Consider the following 23,650-nt stretch of genomic DNA (forward strand, 5'->3'; position numbering starts at 1 on the left):
CTGTGGGGGCCATTCTCAATGTTTACCAAAAGAAAAAATGATGTGATTTATTATTATTTCAGCCTCAGATTCTGGGCCTTTGCTCATTTTCTGTGAGGAACATGTAAAATAACCCATTTTTAGAGCTTCACTCTGTTCAGCCCCCCACGTTTATATTATATAATATAGTGATATATTATTACTATATAAATATAGTAATATAAACGTGTGGTGTTGGGCTGAACCCGCAGGGAGTAAAAGTGTGGAGGTGCTGTGTCCTTCACTCTGTTCGCCTCCTACATGTCCTGCTGTTAGTGTTTGTGTGAGGTAGACAACATAGACAGGCTGCTGACTGGCTACAGCTGCTACAGTAGAACCCTATTCTGGACACTTGTAATATTTTAAACATCTGGTATTTTCATATATATATGATCTGGCTGTGTTGATTTAATAAACAATAATGCGGTGGGTCCAGCAGACCACTGAGTAACACACGCACCAACACCACACAAGGGTTAGGAGTGGCTTGATTTACTTTAAGTGTCAAGTGCTTATCAGCCTAAATCCTTACTAAGATCCCCCTTTTTTCTTCCTTAGCCGGAGACCCAGATGGTGACTTTCAGCTGGACAGCAGCACAGGAGCTTTGTCCACCTCTCGACCCCTGGACAGAGAGAAGAGAGACAGCTTCTCTTTGCAAGTGGTTGCCCAAGACCATGGCAGCCCCTCCCTCAGCAGCACAGCCACTGTGGAAATCACTGTACTTGACGTCAATGACAACAGCCCCAAGTTCAGCAGTAGTAGCTATACCATAGATGTTTCAGAAGATGCAGCTGTTGGGACTCCCGTGCTGGATGTGACAGCCAAAGATGCTGATGATGGACAGAATGGTCAGATCTTGTACTTCCTGAGCCACGAAGCTCGAGGTGCTTTCACAGTAGATCCTGACACAGGTAGAATTGTCACAGCTGCTCCACTGGACAGAGAGAAAACAGCCTCCTACAGCTTCCAGGTGTGCGCAGTTGACTTGTCCCCAGCTTCGCCCCGTAACACCACTGCCCAGGTCACCGTCACCATCCTGGACGTTAACGACAACGCGCCCTTCTTTATCCAGGATCCCCTCATCATCAACGTGTCCAGCAGAACCGTGTCCACCAACCACGTGGTGGCCACCATGAGAGCAGAAGATAAAGATTTTGGGGCCAATGGCTCCGTGTTTTATCGTTTCGCCGTTCCCGTGCGAGGCTTCTCCATAAACTCCCTGACTGGAGAGATCCAGACCTCAGAGTTGCTGAGCAGCTTGACCCAGAGTCAGCGTACGCTCATTGTGGAGGCCATGGACCAGGGCAACCCTGTCCAGTCCTCCTTGGGGGTAGTCATCATCTACGTGAAGGAACAGGATTACCAGGGCATCCGCTTCTCCCGTACCGCCAGAGACGTCAGCATCCAGGAGAACGCAGCCAGAGGTTCGTGAAACAGGCTTGTGATTGGTGATGTAAAGTTTGTACTCTAGTCTGCAGCGGTGAGTTTTGGGGCCGAACCAATATGAAAACTTTAGGAAGCTAAAATTCTGGTAACCAAGAAAATCGGCGAATGTAATTTAAATGAACAGACTCCCGATAGTCTTAGCTAACAAGGGCTTTGCTGTCTGATGTGTTTGTTTGGGCTGCGCAACTCAGTTAAATTTAATATTGGATTTTTTTGTAAAGTGTTACTTCACAGATATTACCTAACAAATACCCCATTCACCCCCTAAAATAAATAAATATCTGAAAAGTATAGGACTTTTCAGGCTACCACACACAGGACACATCAGGCAAGCACCACCAGGACCAGTGATGCCGCTCAGCATTGTACTGTTACCGTTGGTGATGCTATTTAACAACATTAAACACAGACTCAGACCACAAATACATAGTAGGTGACGTAGCTGGATGTTTACATCAAGACAGGCACTAAAGTCTCTTTTACATGTTTTTGTATTAAAACAGGTAAATGGTTATTTGTAAAAAAAAAATTGCAGAAAATCTTTTTAAATTTATGATAACAGGCAGATAGTACAACAAATAAAGTAAAAAAAAAAACAAGACAAGCCAAAATAATAATAATAATAATAATAATAATAATTATAATTATTAGGCACTAAAGTCTTTAACATAAACAGACAAATGTCTTCACCTCAGCTGACATTGCGAGCCTAGTCACATTATGTTTCACTCCAAAAACCAAGTTTATCAGCTGATAACACACACATCTTCTAAGCCGCTTATCCTTCTGGGTTGCGGGGGAGCTGGATACACCCTGGACAGGTCACCAGTCCATCGCAGTGCAGACAGACAGACATATGTAGTCACACAGATTCAATTTAGGAAGTCCAGTTAGCTGGACAAGCTGCATATCTTTGGACTGGTTGGTTGGTTAGTGTAGTGGGTAACACCTTCGCCTTCTACGCTGTAGACTGGGGTTCAACCCCCCACCTGGGCAAACACCCTACACTATACCAATAAGGGTCCTTAGGCAAGACTCCTAACACCACCTTGGCCTTCGTAATGTAAATAAATGACTGTGGGAGGAAACTCGCACAGACACGGGGGGACCAAGCCAGCTCCACACAGAAAGGATCCTGGACACCCAGCCGGGGAATCGAACCCAGGCCCTCCTTGCAGAGCTGATAAAAGTTTAGTAAATTAATTGAATGAAAGTTTTGATTCATTGAATCTATACGAGAACAGTCTGAAATGAATTATGGCACTTTTCTGTAATGGTTTCTATGTGCTGTCGCTGTGCTACGCAGCATGAGGAACCCAAGAGCTGCATAGCATTGAGCTTCTAATCCAGTGTGCAGTAGCCCTTAGCCAGCCGCAGTAGTCTTTCTGTGCTCCCTTATTCCGGCTAAATAGGTAAGAAACTGCCCAAAGCGTAAGACGCGGGTTCTTCACTGTCCTCTCGTGGAGAATAAAAGTCTCGTCACTCTTCGATATTTGAGAGAAGCTAATTTGCATATCAGAAAATGTATATTATTCAATTAAAAATTCTGTGTTTGAATTTCAAAATGACTGTGAACTGTGAATTATCAAATAATAATTTGTCACATAATTTCTTGCGTGAGTTGTTATTGTAGACAGGTTTTGTTTTCATTTTGTCATGAGGACCGAGAGAGAGATTTATTTGTCAATTTGCCTTTAAAATAGACATTAAAGCACAAACATTACACAGTTAAGTTAACAATTAACGTGGTGCCTAAATGCTGAAAGCTCCGTCGTCGTTCTCTGGCAAAATCTCACAGGCGTCACATTGGAATTCAGGCTGTCAGGTCTAGTGAATGTGATTGCTGTGCTGAGCTGCAGGCTCTTTCGTTCCCTTAGGTACGGCAGTAGCTCAGGCCCAGGCGCAGTACCCGGACGGCACCCGCAGTGGCATCACATACAGCATCTTCAGTGGGAACAGACAGCAGTCCTTCAGCATCGCTTCCAGCACGGGTGAGTTGCCACAGTATTCAAGTTCAGGTTGAGTTCAATGCTGCCCTCCCAGGTCTTTTGGGATCTTCATTTAAGGTTTATATACCACTGATTCATGTATATGGTCAGGTGTGAAGCTAAGCTGAGCTTTTACCTCAGACAGGGAATATGTAAAGTGGTAATAGTAGACAGCTGATTATCTGTGCCATCCCTGTTTTTGTTCACAGGTGAGATTTGGGTTCAGAGCTCCAGTGGCCTGGATTTCGAAGACACTCCAAGACTCCGCCTAGTGGTGAAGGCTGAAACTGCAACTTCCAGCTCATTCATGGCTGTCAACCTCATTCTTCAGGACGTCAATGACAACCTGCCCCGCTTCCAGCTGCAAAACTACGTGGCATACATGCGGGAGGCACAGGGCTACGACTCTCCTATTATTCAGGTTATTCTCAGTCTTCTTTGTACCTTCCAGACAAATGAGCGAAGGTCTAATAAATTAAGCCAGCATTTGAATACAGATTTAGCCAATGCATTAGAAATGAACATATTTGAATATGTCTCAAATTGGCATTATGATACTATTGCAGTCTTGCACCGAATTAACCTTAAAGCTTGTGCTGTCTGTCATCAGGTTGTAGCTGAGGATGTGGATCAAGGCCCTAACGGTCAGGTCACCTACTCCATCCAGTCCTCCAGTCGCAGCGGCTTGTTTAAGATCGACCCTCTGACCGGCAGCATCACCACAGCTGCCATCATGGACCGGGAGATCTGGATGCAGACCAAGTGAGTGCTGCTTTTTTGTGTATGTGCGGCGTGTTTGGCAGGCGAGTAAAGCCGAAGCTCCGCAGGTTTTTTATTTCCCTGTGTTCTGAGGAATGTACTCGTCCTCCCCTTACACACCGTTATCAGCCTGCTTGTGATGCGTTCAGGACCTTGCAGTCTTCGCCATGTGTTTCGTTTCAGAAGTGCTCCCCCTGATCTCTATCATGCTGTGAGGCTTTCATTTCCCACATATTTGGTTTTGCTGGTGACACTTTTCTTAACTGTTCTCTCTTTAGACAGAGCAGGAGGAAAGGGATGTGCATTAAAATAGACATTGGCTATATGCTTATACACTTATAGATATATAGATACTCTATATTGCCAAAAATATTCGCTCGTCTGGCTCGTGTGTGAGCCACATATGAACTTGAGTGAGATCCCATTCTTAATCCATAGGGTTTAATATGATGTCGGCCCACCCTTTGCAGCTATAACGGCTTCAACTCTTCTGGGAAGGCTTTCCACAAGGGTTAGGAGTGTTTATGGGAATTTCTGACCGTTCTTCCAGAAGCACATTTGTGAGGTCAGACGCTGATGTTGGACGAGAAGGCCTGGCTCACAGTCTCCGCTCTAATTCATCCCAAAGGTGTTCTATGGGGTTGAGGTCAGGACTCTGTGCAGGCCAGTCAAGTTCTTCTACACCAAACTGGCTCATCCGTGTCTTTATGGACCTGCTTTGTGCACTGGTGCTCAGTCATGTTGGAACAGGAAGGGGCCGTCCCCAAACTGTTCCCACAAAGTTGGGAGCGTGAAATTGTCCAAAATCTCTTGGTGCTGAAGCTTTAAGAGTTCCTTTCACTGGAACTAAGGGGCCGAGCCCAACTCCTGAAAAACACCCCCACACCATGATCCCCCCTCCACCAAACTTTACACTCAGCACAATGCAGTCAGACAAGTACCGTCTCCTGGCAACCGCCAAACCCAGACTCATCCATCGGATTTCCAGAAGGAGAACCGTGATTGGTCACTCCAGAGAACACGTCTCCACTGCTCTAGAGTCCAGTGGCGGCGCTTTCCACGCTTTGCATTGCGCTTGGTGATGTAAGGCTTGGATGCAGCTGCTCGGCCATGGAAACCCATTCCATGAAGCTCTCTACGCTGTTCTTGAGCTGATCTGAAGGCCATATGAAGTTTGGAGGTCTGTAGTGATTGACTCTGCAGAAAGTCGGTGACCTCTGCGCTCTATGCCCCTCAGCATCTGCTGACCGCTCTGTCATTTTACGCGGCCGACCACTTCGTGGCTGAGTTGCTGTCGTTCCCAATCACTTCCACTTTGTTATAATCCCACTGACAGTGGACTGTGGAATATTTAGTAGTGAGGAAATTTCACGACTGGACTTGCTGCACAGGTGGCGTCCGATCACGGTACCACGCTGGAATTCACTGAGCTCCTGAGAGCGACCCATTCTTTCACTAATGTCTGTAGAAGCAGTCTGCAGGCCGAGGGGCTCGGCTTTATACACCTGTGGCCGTGGAAGTGACTGGAACACCTGAATTCAGTGATTTGGGTGGGGGAGTGAAAACTTTTGGCAACATAGTTTACCTCTTCTTATTCCATGAAGTTAAACAGGCTCTTTTGTAACTGCCTTTAAGATTAATGCATATACAGAAATTATGTCTGTTCTGATTGGCTGCCTGTAAATGTGCCTTGTTCAAAGAACTGTTCAGCCTGAAACTCTCCTTGTAATGTGAATGGGTGGGACTAGACTTCTGTAGACTGAACAGGCAGATATATAGTACTGTGCAAAAGTCTTCGGCTTCTGCTGTTTAAAACCATCTATCGGAGCAATATGTGTGTTTCTGCACGTCATGTAATCCCTGTATCAATCAGAGAGATGCAAATAAACGCAGTCAAAAGTAACAAGAATTTTGTATTTTCAAAAAAAGTGGTTCTGGCGAGATTGTTTGAAGAACAAACTTTGATTCCAGATTTCTCTAGGAAGCATAGATTTGCTAACGTTTTTTGTCACCAGCACACTTAATTTAACCTGAATAGGAACTGATTATGTAAACCAGGTCCTGGCTGATTACTACAAATAATATTGGGCTGTTATTACGAGGTAAACATGATGTAAAACATCTGAGAAAATAAGCATCTACTGCCCAGATCAATTGCTTTGTAATAAATAGGCTGTATTTACAGCTTAGTTTCCATACATGGAAAAATGTTATGTTTACAAACATTTTTTAATCATAAAAGTACTTAAAATGAGGTTTTCCGTGATACGGGCTTTAAATATACTCTATAAATAAAACGTTTAACTGATAGTGAAGAGAGATGATATGTATGGGCGGGGGGATCTGTTGGGGCGGTGGTGTTGGGGGTGGGGGGTCTGTGGTGGTCTCATTCTTGACCTTTGATCTGTCTCTTTTTTCATATCAGGCTAGTGATTACAGCAACAGATCGTGGCACCCCCAAGCTTGCTGGTTCAGCCACCCTAACGGTCATCATCGTCGACCTCAACGACAACAGCCCTACGATCCCCCTGCCGAGAGAAGTGCGAGTGCCAGAAAGTGAGTCAGCTGACGTGTGACTTTTGACTTTTGTTCTGACTTTTTGATTGTTCCTGTGAATGAATCATTAGATTCTTCTCCCTGAGTAATAACAGCCCACTACTCCTCGTTATCCTCACTATAACCACATAAGCCTTGCTTGGAGCCTCCTTCACTGAACCCCTATGGGCATGCGAGGCTGTTGAGGCCATACCTGTTTCTTTTCACCGTACACCCGCTGAGAGTGTGTTCTGTCTCTCCCCCAGACTCACTTATCGGCACTGAGATCACCATGGTAACGGGGAACGATGTGGACTCGGGCCCAGTGCTGTCTTATTCTCTCCGTCTGGACACTCCCTCACAGGGCAAGTTTGGAATTCACCGCTATAACGGCAGGGTGTTTCTGACTGCTCCGCTGGACTTTGAGGAGAGGACGTGGTACACTCTAACAGTTCAAGCCTCGGATTCTAAGCACCAGAGTGAGGCCAATCTCACTGTACTGGTGGAGGACGTGAACGACAATGTGCCTACTTTCACACAAGACCTGTACCAGGTAAACTGCAGGAATAATGGCTAGATTTGTAATTCCACAGAAACGTCCACTTTTCCATCTGTCCACAGGAGTCACTGGTGTTACCGTCATTGGTGTAACACACAAGAAAAGTAACACCAGAGTCATCTTTAATGAAAATTGCATTTTACAAAACGGCTGCTGCAGAGCATCAAACCACACGCTGTCCATCAGGAATGTCCACTAAAATATGGAATTTAATCCATTTGTGTTTCTATTATTTAACAATGACCTCAGAATAAAGTCGGTCGCACCAGTGACGTCAGCTAAGAGCTTCATATGAGATCATGAGCTGAATGAGAAGATCTCTGAGAACTGAGAGACACAGTGGACTCACCATGAGCTTTTCTTCATAGATCCTCAGACAACAGGTCAGAGGAGGTCGAGTGACGTCATCGGTGTGACTTTTATTTCAAAATAAGAGATTTTTTGTTACACGGTAACACCAGTGACACGCCTCCTGGGGAACTTTTATTATATATTTTATAATATTTATTTGCCATTTGTTTTATTTATGCCATTTAATTCTTATATTCCATAGTCATGATAGATTACTGTAGTTAAAATAGCAAAAAAAAAGTTTTTTTCTTCAAAATGTGGCCTCAGCCTTCACACATGATTGTGGGGACGAGCTCTTTTGTGGTGCTTGGAATTCTAGGTAATTGATTTAAAACCAATATTGCTAACGTGACGGCTCAATAAGGTATAATTCTTAAAATAACTTATTGTTTTATATTAAAATATTTTTTAAAATTGTAACCCTAACATTGTTTTGTAATTGTAATAGGTCTATAAACACTAGGGACACAAAAACAGATGTTTCTGTAAAATGACCCAGATGCATTTTTCACAAACTGTGCATCAGCATGGCTCAGTTATTGGAACACTTTCTCTATTTTAGTGTCATTTCTTATTTAAGACTTGTCCTAACAGACTCATGTGTTAGGTTACCAATTTAATGGAAAAAGAGAGTAAGGAATCAGAGAGAAATGGGAGGTTTTCCCGACACTTTATTTGTGCTTTTTCTGAAGATTTATTTGGAGCTGTATTTTCCTCATAAAAAAGTCGGAGTGCTAATTTGCACTAATTCATCAGGTGCAGACAGATGACCTTCCCAGCTTTTCGCACCTTATTAAATTTGATAGACAGTTCAAATAAATTTACCCCGAGCGCATATTCCAGAATACACAGAGAATTGCTGTTCGCAGCCATAAAAATTTTAATAGATGAATGAATCTGGATGTGGATGTTGTATTAAGCTTATTACTCTGTGGTGGTTAAGGAAATGACATCAACATTTGCAGAAGGAACTATTTATTAAAACGGGGGGGATAAAGGAGTAAGAAAATGTTCGTTGCTTGTGACCCTACACTGAAATGCAGCATACCTAGTTATTGCTCTGTTGTGGTTTCCCAGGTGACTCTGCCAGAACATTCTCCTCCAGGCAGTCCTGTAGTCACAGTAACAGCCACAGATCGGGACTCAGGAGAGAATGGAAGGGTCACCTATCGAGTGATGTCGTCATCCCGGGATGGCTTTTATATCGACCCCAATAACGGTACAGTGTCGTTCTTATTTTTTCTGTTTTGATGTTGTCACGTTTTTTGTTTTATGGTGTTTGTACTGTGCAAATAAAATGCTTAACACTAATATCACACTTCCACTTCCATTTAAGCAACTTCCATGTGTATTTACCTTTACAGGCACATTGTTCATCAGCCAGAAAGCTGAATTTGACCCAGAGCGCCCCTCCGTGAGTGTGGTCATTGAGGCTTGCGATGGTGGAAAGCCGCCTCTGTCCTCCATTGCCACTGTCCAGGTCCAGCTCACAGATGTGAATGACAATGCCCCTACGTTTCATCAATCAGAATACAGAGCTGCAGTGTCTGAGGACCAGCTCCCTGGAGCCACCATCCTGACCTTGGAAGCGGTGGACGGTGACCTTTCACAAGAAAACTCAGGCTTTGATTTTGCCATCGCAAGTGGAAATGTCGGGAACGCCTTTCAGATCGAGAGCAGTGTTCGTTTCATTGAAGGTCATGGCTTTCAGACAGTAGGCACACTGATCCTGGCAGAAGAGCTGGATTTTGAGGCAACATCTCGTTACAACCTCACAATCGTGGTGTCAGACCGTGGTGTTCCCCAGCGCAGCTCCAGTGTGCCTGCTGTCATCACTGTGATTGATGTCAATGACAACCCTCCTGTATTCAGCCACGCTGAATACATAGTGGCTCTGAGTGAGGGAGCTGCAGCCGGCACTGAAATCCTACGACTGTCTGCAACTGATCAAGATTCAGCACCCCATGCAGAGATCCAATACAGCATTAGCTCTGGAGATGAGAAGGAGCTATTCTCTGTAGACCAGTGGACTGGAGCACTGCGACTGCAGAGGCCTCTAGACAGAGAGACTCAGCCTTCCCATGTAGTCATCATTCAAGCCTCAGATGGTCATGGTCACTTTGCTCTGGCTCCTATCAATGTGGAGGTGAAGGATGTCAATGATAATAGGCCCTACTTCCCTATTGAGACCATGTCTGCAAGTATTCGAGAAAACCAACCCCCTAATTCAGCAGTCACAGTGTTGCATGCCATAGACCATGACACGGGCATCTATGGACAGCTCAAATACTTTATAGTAGACAGACCTGGTCAAGGAAAAGACTTCTTTGCAGTGGAGCAGAATACAGGGGAGGTGCGTTCTCGTCAAGCCTTTGACTTTGAGAAGGTGAACTCTTTTCATTTCATGGCTTTAGCTGTTGATGCAGGTAACAACTCTGCCACAGTCACTGTACAAGTCTATGTCACCGGGGAGGATGAGTATGATCCGATCTTCACTTCCTCAGCCTTCTCCTTCGAAGTGCCAGAAGGAGCCAAAAAGGGCCAGAGTATTGGGCAGGTGCAAGCCATGGATGAGGATGGTGGTGTGGATGGAATCGTGCTCTATTCTTTCCCAAGCAGCTCTCCGTACTTTGAGGTGAACAAGACCACTGGTGTGATCTACCTCAAAATGGACAGCTCTGGAAGTTCTGGTGGATCAAGCCGCTCCAAAAGGGAGACTCGCCTAATGACCATGGATGTTACTGCCCACAGTCCTCTAGAATCCTCAAGAGTCACAACTGCCCAACTTACCATTGACGTCACCAACACTTCTTTTGGACTTGCAGCTGACTTTAACATTCTCCTGATCAGCATCATTGCAGCTTCTCTTGGGGTAATAGTCATCTTAGTCATAATTGCAGTGGCACTGTATCTGGTAAAGTCCAGGCGCAAGAAGAAAGGGCAGAACACTGATACTGTGGATTCAGGCACCGCACTGCAGCAGTTGGACGATTCCAAATCTGCTGGTGGAGAAAGGATCTACCACCAGACCCTTCCTGGGTATGCTGGAGATCAGGGAGGAGGTGGAGGTTCCTACACCAGAGGGGGCTCCTTAGATCCGTCGCACTCCAGTGGCAGAGGATCCGCAGAGGCTGCAGAAGACGATGAGATCCGGATGATAAACGAGTATCCTCGAGTAGCTAGCATCACCTCTTCCATGCAAGAGCACATCTCTGCCCGGGGACCTGATTCCGGAATCCAGCAGGATGCAGACCAGCTCTCTGACATCTCTTGTGAACCAGGGGCACTGGATGCCAGCCAGTGGTTCAAAGGGAAGAAGCTGGGGAGCCTAAGCGGCACGTTGCTCTCAGGGCAGCTCCCAATCTACAGAGATGAAAGTGGTGGCTACCTTGGAGTGGGCAGAGGGCTGAACATATCCCATCCCAAGGATTATGCCTTCCCTGAGGATGGCAAACCTTCAGTAGATGGGTCCCTTACAGCCATTGTCGCAAGTGATGAGGAGTTGCGAGGCAGCTACAACTGGGACTACCTTCTCAACTGGTGCCCGCAGTTCCAACCCCTTGCTAATGTCTTTACGGAAATCGCAAGACTGAAGGATGAGAGCATACCCCCTAACAACCCACGGCGACCCTTCCAACCTAAAGCCAAGACGGATCCTAAACCCAGAATTGATCCACCCCCTCTCATTACCTCTGTAGCTCACCCTGGTGCCAAGTCTGTTCCACCAAAGCCTGCCATGGCACGGACGTTTCCACACCTAGCGTCCCTAAGACGCTCTCCTATTAGCCACGAAGGCTCCATTTCATCAGCAGCCATGTCCCCCAGCTTTTCCCCTTCCCTGTCCCCTCTGGCAGCTCGATCACCAGCAGTTTCCCCATTTGGTGTCACACAGGGTCCCTCAGCTTCCATGATTACCACCACAGAGCACTCCTTGGAGCACAATGATGAGGCAGAGATGAGGATCTAATTCTGCCTCAGGTTCCACATTGTGAGGTGCATTGACCTCTTGTCTAGAAAAAGCGTGCAAACCACTAAGGACTTTTGTAAAAAAGCGGAAAGGGACTCGCTTCATAGCTGTCTGCGTGACACAGGTTTCTGGTAACTGACACTAACAAGGGTTAAAAAATAAACTGTTGCTGTGAAATGACGATACCCTTCATCAGAGCCAATGTAGAGTTTTGAAGATTTGTATGCTGTTTTGTGTCACCTCGCTGGCTGGCCAGTGAGATAAGGCTTTAGTGCTCTTTTGTTTTTGATACTGATGAATGACTGCTTTGAAGCCCCAGTGTTTTTGCAGAGTCTGTCCGAGATGGCTGCTATCACCACACTTTCTGGACCCCGTTTGAACTGTATGAAAGATATTTCACTGCAAACGCACGTGGTAGCTGACTTATATACGCAAATGTATTTTCAACTGTTCCCCTGCATTTACATTCTGTATATTTGTATGTATTCTAGCCATAGTGTGTAAGCCTTATTGTTGTATAGTGGTTGATATCATCAGTATGTATGGTTGTGATTCTTGCTCTGTGATGTGAATGACTGGGGAGTGTTGTGTTTTGATAATTATTTATATTAAGGTCAGTTCATGAAGATGTTGAGAGTATCCATGTTTCATAATATTATATTATACTTTTTTTTTTCCTACTTTTGTTCCTTTTGTTCAACGCTAGATCGTCCAGCATCATAGTGGAGCTTGACATGGAAATGTTTGAGACTTGTCTTGTGGCCTATTCAGTAAAAATGACTGAAAATACAGCAAAGAGACTGAAAAGGTCTATGTGAAAAGTTTTCCTGCACAGTGCCAACTGAAGAAAAACAGCCCTTGCTCACTGCTTTTTGTATGTCAGCTTGTGTGTGATTATTCTGACTCTAGGAGTGGGAGATTTGATCATTTGGTTCCTCTGGCAGGTAATAAAAACGTGCCTGCTAGTCTTCAAGTCATGTGCTTCCATATTTATCCAAAGGGTCAATGAGGGTGAAACACCAGGGAAGCTGCCCACACCTGTAGTGGCCAACAGTCCTGGAGTTATTATGACATTCTGGGATAAATCTTGGACATTTAGAAAAGTAAAGGCTTTAATATTCTTTTCTATCCCTGTACACTCTCCGCTGCAAAGAAGATTACAACAAATGGACGTCCTCCTGTTTTCCTGGACGTCCGCCTGTCTTCTGAGGACTGTTTGGCTACCTCTGGTGCATGCCTAATACCAACACTGCCTCAAGCTGGAATGGCCCTTTTCTAGCCCCAAGGAAAAGGAGGGCGTGAAATGGTTAGACTGTCTAATGCAGTTACGATTAAAAGTTGACCTTCTGTTGTTTAAGGGTGTGGAATAAATCCATTTTGAAACAAGTTTGACCCAAGACAGCTGCCAGGGGTCTGGCAGCAGAGTGGTAGAAATCATCTGTACATATATTTAAAGGAACCATTAAATTCCTACTGATTTCTTTTGTCAAAATATTCGTTTTTTTTTCCCGTCGTAGTTGAATGGAGCCCTGGCAGGGGATATAATAAGCAACTGAAGCCTAAACAAGCTTTAATCATCTGACTTTCAGGAAAGACTTGCAGAGGTCAAAGTCAAATTTGTCCTTCATTAAAAAGCTATTTGCCTGGAAATAGTATGTTCCAGTGGCCAGCACTGGCCTGAGACTGCATACAGCTGAGAGCACAGTGCGTAAACACGGCCGTCAAGCACATCCAGGGATGGTTAGGAGAAATGAAGTATTTTTAGAATGAATTTATACTTTAGGGAAGTTGCATCTGCTAGTGCATCTGGCAGGTAAACAGATGGCAAAAGATGGACTCAACCTACATATGCCATGTATACAGTGCACCCCATAACTTCTCACGGTTAACCGACTGTGTTTGGCAGCAGGAAACTCTCACATGAACACTGCGTGTGGACCTCACCAGATACCGTGCTTAAAAAATGCATATAATGCTGATTTATGTAATTGTTGTTTATGTAATGTGTTGTTCTCATATGGTGGCCAGGCTTGTTTGCATAGCTGTGCAGGGATTTCTGCTCCATTAATGTGCCACAGAGCAACAAGGAACACAATTGTTTAAGAGGAATATTTGGAATATTAGAGGATGCATATGGCCGAGCTATTTATGGAAAATTAGTAACAATCACAAGGATTTGTTTTTGCAAGTTTTTCAGTTTTAATGCTAAGATGTTTTACCACTAGGCTCATGATGAACTTCTATGGTTTGTTTCTTTTTTTGGTGTCAGTTCCAGCCTTATTGAACGGTTCTGTGGAGAAGCATGAAGGAGGCTTTTCATCACGGCTTTCACATGTGGCATATTCGAGGTACAGTGCCAGAATACAGTAGAAGAGTATGCTAGAACGTCCAGCTCTCTGAAATTCAATGTTATTTCTCCAGTGTACCATGAAGAATTTGAATCATGTGACTCGATGGAATCCTTAAAGAATACTGCTATTCTTGCTGTGTCTGCCTTGTCCTGCATTACGGACCTGGGAGGAAAAAGGTTTCCTAAGCTCCTTTTACAAAGACTTACATGAGACGCGTGATACGTGTCCCAAAAAGTTCATTTTTTCAGAATGTCCTTACTGATTATCATCATAATCATCATCATTATCATCGTTAACCGCTTAGTCCAGATAGGGTCATGGTAGCAGTTGGGAGAGCAGAGAACGCCAGATGACCCTGTCCCCCGCAACTCATTCCCGGGGACCCCAAGCCGCTCCCAGGCCAACTTGGAGATGTAATCGCTCCAGCAGGTCCTAGGACGACCCCGGGGTCTTATTACGGTAGGCCGTGCCTGGCACACCCCTGGAGGCATCCAGGGGGCATCCGGATCAGATGCCTGAACCACCTCAGCTGGCTCCTCTCAATGCGGAGGAGTAGCAGCTCTACCCCGAGCTCCTCCCTGATGGCCGAGCTCCTCACCCTATCGAATAGAGTGTAGTCGCCACCCTGTGAAGAAATAACTTCATTATCTTATTATCTTATTTATTATCTTTATCTTTATTACTGATTATGATGGTGTTCAAGTGATCTACTCACCAATTGACAATTAATTGAATATTCAGTATCAGTAACAATGAGTTTTTGTAAAAAAAAAAAAAAATTAAGGCCAGTCAATAAAAATAGACTCAACTGCACAATAATATTCTAATAATTTATAATAGCCTTTCAAATACGCCAGAACATGCAGTCGTGCAATCCATCCATCCATTTTCTATGCCGCTTCTCCCTCAGGGGGGTGCTGGAGACTATCCCAGCGGTCATCAGGCGGAAGGCAGGATACACCCTGGGCAGGTCACCAGTCCATCGCAGGCAGTCATGCAATCTCCACAGAAAAACACTGGTAGTAGAATTGGTCATACAAAAAGCTCAGTGTCATAAGATGCCACCATTCTACTAAGTCAGTTTCCCTCCCTGCTAGAGCTGCCCTGTTTAACTGTAAGTGCTGTTATTTATTTAATTTTATTTTATTAAGACGTTTTATACTTCTAAAACAACATTATTCACACCTTAAAAGGGCAATGCCATGATATACATTTAAAAAAAAAACAGGAATCGTCAGGAATAACATAACAGTCTAACATATTGTGGTACCACAAATAGAAAAACAAACCAAATTATAATAATAGTATTTGAGTCTTTCAAAGGTTGGCTTAACTCAGGGGTCAGGAAAACAAAATCTATCCTTTCAACAAAAATCTGACCACCTTGGGAGACACAACATTTTATGTCCATTTTATTGAAGCAACATTTTAGCTTCTTGCATACAAATATAGGTCAGTATGTGTTATTGTCCTAGTATAGGCTTAGAAGTATAATATCAATCAAAACGCAGATAGTTTGCTTTGCTTTAGGCTTCAGCTCAACTATGACGACTTCTTTCACAGGATACTTTTCCACAAAAGTAGAGCTTTGTTAGCTACCAGCTAGACGTGACTGTTGTCTGCGTTGCTATGTGACCAGCAGTCTGCTTGCCAATCTTCAAGGTTAAAGGGTGAATTAGCAATTATACCAGAGCTGGTTCATGAGGAGCCCGGCCGCTTCCTATTTCCCCAATATCAAAAACAGGACTGCAAAACAGCAGAGCGAGTCCTCAGTGAATGGGAGTGAGTGGAGTTCAACGGCTAAAACGAGAAGTTAAAGTAGTTTCTAATCACTCGCCCAGAACGTTCCTTTCATTTTGGAGAGCAGAAGAATGTAATTCACTAAAAAACAAATAAAACTCACCTGTATATTTCCTTTATTCTACAGTAAACGGGTTTAGGGCAGCAGGATGCTAACATTACTGCTACTGAGTGCTGATTGGTTTACGATCGGAGCAGCTCATTGGCTGTTCGCACTCAATGACGTCATGAAAGTACGAGGCGCCGTTTTAAACTCCTATAGCTCAAGTTTAGAAGCTCTTGTGTCAGGAAACAATCGCATTCTTCTATATTAAAAATGTTTAAGCGTTTCTAAACTATGATTTTGATCAAATGCTCCATACCAATCCATTCATTTTAGACTCGCTTGGGAGCGCCCTCTAGTGTCTGAGAAAAACAGAAGTCATTACAGAGCAGGAATTTCTCTGGTCAAAGCTCGTGCAGCCGCCAGTTGCCGGAAATCAGCAGCTCTAATTGAAAATGAATGGCCTCTCTGTCGCATTGCTGCCGGTGTGAATGCAGCGCAACAGTAACGACAGGCATTACTATAACACAAAGTGCCAGTTAATCTTTTCCGATTCATTGTGAAGGTAAACTGCAGACGGGCTGAGTAGAGTCGCTTTAGCGTTCCCCCAGTGTGATGGTGAAGTCTGAGATTTTGCTTCAGTCTGTTGGTGAAAACTGAGGATTGCGTTGTTGACGCTCTCAGGAGTTTTGAGTGCGATAGCCAAGACAATAAGTGTGTCTGAACGTTGTTTGTAGCTGTATTTTCTTTCCCCCTCTCTCTCACTCTCTCTCACTCTCTCTCACTCCAGCTGTTTGTCCTGAATCTGATCTGTCTGGCACCGTGCTGTGCAGTTACTGTTGGCTGAAGCTCAGCTCCCCTGTACCTCACTACTACGGCTCATGTCTCACAAATAGACACTCAGCTCCGATAGCACCAAAATGATTCACTTACAGTCAGACTATCACACGACCAATGGCACGCAGCTATTGTTGACCTATTAAGGCACTGAATTTGCCTGATTTAAAGAGTCTACACCATTTCTACATGAATGAAATACAGTACATTAGCCAAACGTATGTGGATATACTAAATTTCCAAAAGTCCTCACTACTAAATATTCCACAGTCCACTGTCAGTGGGATTATAACAAAGTGGAAGCGATTGGGAACGACAGCAGCTCAGCCACGAAGTGGTCGGCCACGTAAAATGACAGAGCGGTCAGCGGATGCTGAGGGGCATAGTGCACAGAGGTCACCGACTTTCTGAGTCAATCACTACAGACCTCCAAACTTCATGTGGCCTTCAGATCAGCTCAAGAACAGCGTAGAGAGCTTCATGGAATGGGTTTCCATGGCCGAGCAGCTGCATCCAAGCCTTACATCACCAAACGCAATGCAAAGCGTGGAATGCAGTGGAGTAAAGCGCCGGCACTGGACTCTAGAGCAGTGGAGACGTGTTCTCTGGAGTGACCAATCACGCTTCTCCGTCTGGGAATCCGATGGGCGAGTCTGGGTTTGGTGGTTGCCAGGAGACGGTACTTGTCTGACTGCATTGTGCCGAGTGTAAAGTTTGGTGGAGGGGGGATCATGGTGTGGGGGTGTTTTTCAGGAGTTGGGCTCGGCCCCTTAGTTCCAGTGAACTCAAAGAACCATTTCAGTGTTTAACCTTTTTAACTCCTCAAGACCACCAGTGGCTTCAAACCGCACTTCATCATGTTCTTCATAACGTTCATACTCCATAAGCTCCATTCAGAAGCTGGGCGTCGTGTGAGGCTGTAGCTCTTCTCTCCAGTCTAATAGACGGTGACGTCATTTTAAACCCTTATAATAAAAGAAGCTGAACTCAGTTTGTTTTTCTACTGAAAGTCGACCCGTTTTTCCCCAAATCTGGGCTCTAAACTATAAACAGACGGCGTCTCTTCAGTGATCTGCTCTGGAAACATCACTTTTAGAAAACAACACAAAGAGCGGCGCAGATTTTTGGCTTTCAGCAGTGAATTGTAAGCATGTAGTGACATGTGGAGATCATAAAACACACGTTATGATAATTTGAGGGGAAAATAAATGAATAAAATTTTCACGCAGTTACTGAATAATTTGCCATATGATTTGGTCACATAAAAAACAAATATACCCTGGAGCATAAGAGGCTCTTTGCATTGTTCATTTTGATCCTCATATTGATGCATAGAGATCTTTAAAGAACCTTTAATAAACAGTTCTATGTAGCACCTAAAAATAGCTCTGGACCGTGTTTTTGGTGCTGTACAGAACCTTTTCATCTACAGTATAAAACCTGTTTTTGTAGCGTCTTTTAATACACACATAACTTTATCCTGAAGAATCGATAGGAGCTGGGTTTACATGTGGATGTGCTTAGCCCCATTTTGCTGCCTGACCTTCCTCTGGTCAGGTCACCTTGGGCCCTGTGTTATGAATGATTCATTTGTTTTAATCAAGGTCACAATTAAGTTGACGAATAATGCTGATTAACTTTCCTGGCTATGAATATTCAATGATCCATGTGTAAAAGTGGAATTTATTACACTCGGAACTTTTGCCCTGGAATAGCAGTCTGGACTTTCCATTTAACTGTCGTTTATCAAGGTGAGGCCTCAGCTCTGATACTAGTAGCTGTCCTTTTTTTTTCAGAGCCATTAAGATGCCAATTGTCATATGATTTCTGGCAAGGAGTGAAAAGGAGAGGAGCAGGTGGCTCAAACTTGCTGAAGCTCAGTAGAATCAGTAGTTTGCGCCGTGAAGGTGAGTAAATGACCAGTGTAATCCCTCACACACTAACCCAGAGCTGGAATGCCAGAGATCAGTCCTCGAGCCCCGGCGTGTTATATATGAGTGCGATAAAGAGAATATAGTGTTTTTCATTAGCCCTGCCGTTTGGCAGGAAGAACAGCTCCTGCCTCGTTTGTGTGCTCGTGTATGCATGAACTACATTTCACGCTTTCCCACACAGCTCTGACACCTGCTTCCTTTGAGGGTCCTTTTCACTAAACCTGGCATGCAAAATCCATTCAAAGCACGCTGCACTGTTGTTGCCAATTACCGGACACACCTGCCTTATAGGTGTGCATTACAGATTTACAGTCACTGACTTGATTATTATTGCGCAATTTAGCAGCGTACAGTATCCACCTATGGTAATAGCACCACCACTGACCAGATATTATTTGGGTGGTAAACCATTACAAACTCAACAAATCAATCATTGTATGAGCTTGATTGATGCCACCCGAGTAATCAATCAGACTCAGTATACAGAGACACAGATACCTTTACGGAAAGTTTGATTAATGATGAAACTTTCAGTGCAATTTATTAGAGAGGAATTATTTTGGGATAAAAATAACATCAGTTGTTACTTAAAAACAACACAATTTGCTTGTTTAAGTGCAAATGTATATGGTATATATATAAAACATATGCATAACATGATGACCACCTCCTTGTTTCTGCGCTCACTGTCCACTTTATCAGCTCCACTTACTGTATAGCTGCACTCTGTAGTTCTACAGTTACAGACTGTAGTCCATCTGTTTCTCTGATACTCTGTTACCCTGTTCTTCAGTGGTCAGGACCCCCATTCTCAGCACTGCAGTAACACTGACATGGTGGTAATGTGTCAGTGTCAGTGTTGTGCTGGTACGAGTGGATCAGACACACACACATGGATGGATGGATGGATGGATGGATGGATTATTCTGTTGTTGAAAAGTGGTTCATTCAGTCAGATTTCTCTATAACGGTGGTGATAGGAACCTGGGATCTACAACACAAATATAGACGTTTTATTTACTATGTAAAACCACTAGTGAACCTATACGTGCCTTCTGAGTTTCTGATGAAGGTAAAACAGTGATAAATGTGGGAAAATACGCTTTGGGAACTATTTTGAATGCACCTCTTTGTCAAGAAACAATTATAAATGAAAAAATAAAGGCCAAAACTTCGTCTTAAACTACTGCAAATTGTCTCTGCCGTCAGTTTTTACCATATTTGTAACCATTTAATGTTATAGCGTCCCAATAGGGCTTAAGAAATGATGGAAAGGTGTTACCGAGGACGCTATAAAGCCTGACACAAGCTATCCTGATCATCTGAAGGGTTTTATTCCAGAAGCCGAACATGTTTGTGAAGTATATGGGGCACTAAACTCACAGCACAGCCACAAACAACCACTAACAGGCAGACTTGTTTTAGCTCTAATGTAAGTTGAGCTTTATCTGGGCTATGAATCTGTGGAAGGCCACAAAACTATGACAAGCCATGTGGAGAAGGGGGCGTGGCCGAGCATCAGATGCAGGACGGAGAGCTGAACCAGTGATCAGTACCTGATGATATTCACCTGGACCTTGTTTCTGCCAGCCTACTTATAACCCTCTCTTTCCTCAGTAGGCGGCAGAGCACAGAGAGGGGGAGGCAGCACAGCACAGCACAGCACAGCACAGCACAGCACAGCACAGCACAGCACAGCACAGCGTGCTGCACTACAGTCCCCAGCATGCACTGCAACATTATGTGCTCTGACTCTCCTACCACAACAGTAGTCTATGGGACAGCAGTTACACATCAATTCTACACAATTCTGTGTAATTCAACACCAGTCATACCACCAAAATGCATTTGAGCTGCAGTTTAAACAGTATAAACATTCAACTTTAGCTCAGCCACTCAGAACCTGAGCCCAAGTCTTTGTGAGCTTGCAGCACATAATAGATGCCAGGTGTCTAACTCAAGCAAATGGGTAGGTTTTTAAAAACTGAGCTCCTGAGGATGTTTCATTTTTGAATATGTCAAGTGTCCATGTAATATTTTGAGGCCTATCACAAGTGTCTGTCTTTTATTGTTGACGTTTTGGCATATTTTGAATGAACAATGGCCAGTTTGTGTTACAGCACAACACTAATGGTTTAGATGCTGTGGACTTCTCCTATCACCACCACTGTGAACAGTTCTGACTCTGCATGTTGGCACATTTCATGCAATGTATTTCCAAAAGTTTTCACTCCCCCATCCAAATCACTGAATTCAGGTGTTCCAGTCACTTCCACGGCCACAGGTGTATAAAGCCGAGCCCCTAGGCCTGCAGACTGCTTCTACAGACATTAGTGAAAGACTGGGTCGCTCTCAGGAGCTCAGTGAATTCCAGCGTGGTACCGTGATCGGACGCCACCTGTACAGCAAGTCCAGTCGTGAAATTTCCTCACTACTAAATATTCCACAGTCCACTGTCAGTGGGATTATAACAAAGTGGAAGCGATTGGGAACGACAGCAGCTCAGCCACGAAGTGGTCGGACACGTAAAATGACAGAGCGGTCAGCGGATGCTGAGGGGCATAGAGCGCAGAGGTCACCGACTTTCTGGATGAGCCAGTTTGGTGTGGAAGAACTTGACTGGCCTGCACAGAGTCCTGACCTCAACCCCATAGAACACCTTTGGGATGAATTAGAGCGGAGACTGTGAGCCAGGCCTTCTCGTCCAACATCAGCGTCTGACTTCACAAACGTGCTTCTGGAAGAACGGTCAAAAATTCCCATAAACACTCCTAATCCTTGTGGAAAGCCTTCCCAGAAGAGTTGAAGCTGTTAAAGCTGCAAAGGGTGGGCCGACATCATATTAAACCCTATGGATTAAGAACGGGACGTCACTCAAGTTCATAAGTGTGTGAAGCCAGACGAGCGAATACTTTTGGAAATATAGTGTACATTCGTCGATTCAAAATTTCCTCACTACTAAATATTCCACAGTCCACTGTCAGTGGGATTATAACACAGTAGAAGTGATTGGGAACGACGAGCGAATACTTTTGGAAAGATTGTGTATAAAACCACTCAGAATGACTTTGTTTACACTGAAATAGATTTTTTCCAGATATTTAAAAACAGTTAGTGGTTAGTGCTGCTGGTATTTACCACCATACGGTAAAACCTGAGCCGACTCTAAATGTCAGAGCAGAGCTTTCCGTAGAAGAAAGGCACTGTGGGCGTGTTTTCTTTCTGCCTGGTCATAGAATAGAGTACTATATTAGCTCTCTGGGTCTTGTAATTGTTTCAGCAAGTAGGACCCACACATAGTTAAGCAAGCACAAAGTGACCACACAGGGATGTACTATGCATCGTGGGAAACGGCTCCAGCCCATATCAACGCTTTACAGGCCTCGTATGGAGAAACCTCGCATTTACTGGAAGAAATCAAAGCGATTTATATGTTAAAGTGATTCTCTGGTGTTTTCAGCCTCTGTGTGCTGCATGTGTTGCTCACAGTCAGTGCCACAGAAAATAACTGGAATGTTTCCTGGTACAGAGTAAAACAGAAAACAACACCTGCCTATTGGCTTCTACTGGAAAAGTGTTTTAGTTAAAGCAAACACGTTCAGTTTATTGTCTGTAGTAATGAATTGTACAATATTCAGTGCTGGACAGTAACTGAGTAACTGAGTAAATGTAATTAGTTTCTGTACTTTAGTATTTTTGGTGTATCTGTACTGAAGTTTCTCCATTCTGGACTTTCTCCTTTCACTCCACTACATTTCAGAGTCTAATATCCGACTTTTTCCTCCTACATTTTGAGAAATCTGTCGTTCCTTTTGGTTTCTGTGTGTATAAAAACGTAACATGTCAAAACGAAAGAAGCGCAAAGCCAGAGCACCAATCAGGGCCCAGCGGTCACTTTGTTTAGAGCTGGTTTTGACCTGTTGGTCATACCGACCCAGTGCAGCACGCGGTTCAACGTCAGCGCAGCAGCGTAAAACTTTGGGAGAGTCTGTTCAACATAAATGATGAACTAACCTAACTTTGTGTAAATAGAGCACAATATAGAAATATGTCCACATATGCAGTTGAGACTGACGCGGCTTTTTTCTGAATTTCTACAAACACCATTTCATTTTATAGTAAATGAGTTTGGGCTGGTTTATGTTTATGAACAGACGCCTACAGATCAACATAGTAAAGGAGCTCATCTGTGATCCTGAGTTTAAAGCCAGTTTTTATTCAACTTAAACTTGGAACTAAGTTGTAAATAAATCTGAAACTGAAACTTTGCTTGTGTGTAAAAAGTGATTTCAGAGCCACTCGGTTCTCCCTGATGGAAACTGTTTACCTTCAGTGTTTTGTGCTTCTGATCATTTTAATAGACGTCAGCGTCACTAATTAATGACGTTCTATTAAAAGACTGGTTTACCAAGAGAGACGCTGGAGGACGCTGAGTTCATGAAGCCAGTCTGGTTAAAACACTGTTTACATCTATTAGTTGATGCACTTTATGAACAGCTGCTCTACATATTTGCACATGTAACTTTGTACATATTGTACATTTTTACTACTGTTTTTAGTTCTTCTTATTTTCTTTTTTATTCTCTTAAGATTATATTTGGTGAATGGAGGAACAGCAAAGTAAGAATTTGATTGTACAGCGTAACTGCCTGTTTCTGCTGTGCAGGATCTCAGACCTCTGACTGATTGTGAACCCTTCTGTTATGTTCAGGTTAAAACGGTCCAGTAACTCCTTAACATACTAGGTTTATGTCCTACAAAGGCTTATCATTCAGTAACGTAATGCAAACTAATGGAGCTGCTCTATAATAACACACTTCTATAACCTAGTAATTTTGCTTATTTCATGTCATTTACATTAACTTACTGTATAATAATGGTTTCATATCCACAAATCTTTAGTCTACACTTATGATTCAATTTCTGGATGATGTTACATTCAGATAAAAAGGCTGCTCGTGGCTTTAAACAGTTCAAGAAGCATTATTTCCAAAAGTTTTCACTCCCCCATCCAAATCACTGAGTTCAGGTGTTCCAGTCTCTTCCATGGCCACAGGTGTA

General features: G+C 43.8%; 1 protein-coding gene across 3 annotated transcripts in view; it reads left to right on the forward strand.

The window, feature by feature from the left end:
* The window catches only part of dchs1b (dachsous cadherin-related 1b), a 178,894-nt gene extending 165,789 nt beyond the window's left edge, over positions 1-13,105 (forward strand). For 2 of the 3 annotated variants that reach the window (XM_037547268.1, XM_037547269.1), the window contains exons 15-22: positions 577-1,443; positions 3,343-3,456; positions 3,663-3,874; positions 4,064-4,215; positions 6,638-6,768; positions 7,014-7,300; positions 8,735-8,876; positions 9,022-11,624. In XM_037547268.1, the coding sequence (XP_037403165.1) occupies positions 577-1,443; positions 3,343-3,456; positions 3,663-3,874; positions 4,064-4,215; positions 6,638-6,768; positions 7,014-7,300; positions 8,735-8,876; positions 9,022-11,624 (4,508 nt within the window). Of the gene's footprint in view, positions 1-576; positions 1,444-3,342; positions 3,457-3,662; positions 3,875-4,063; positions 4,216-6,637; positions 6,769-7,013; positions 7,301-8,734; positions 8,877-9,021 lie in introns of all 3 variants that reach the window. The other variant, XM_037547270.1, reaches the window with a different exon arrangement.
* The last annotated feature ends 10,545 nt before the right edge of the window (positions 13,106-23,650 follow it).

This window comes from Pygocentrus nattereri, chromosome 18, assembly GCF_015220715.1.
Source record: "Pygocentrus nattereri isolate fPygNat1 chromosome 18, fPygNat1.pri, whole genome shotgun sequence".
Lineage (NCBI taxonomy): Eukaryota > Metazoa > Chordata > Actinopteri > Characiformes > Serrasalmidae > Pygocentrus > Pygocentrus nattereri.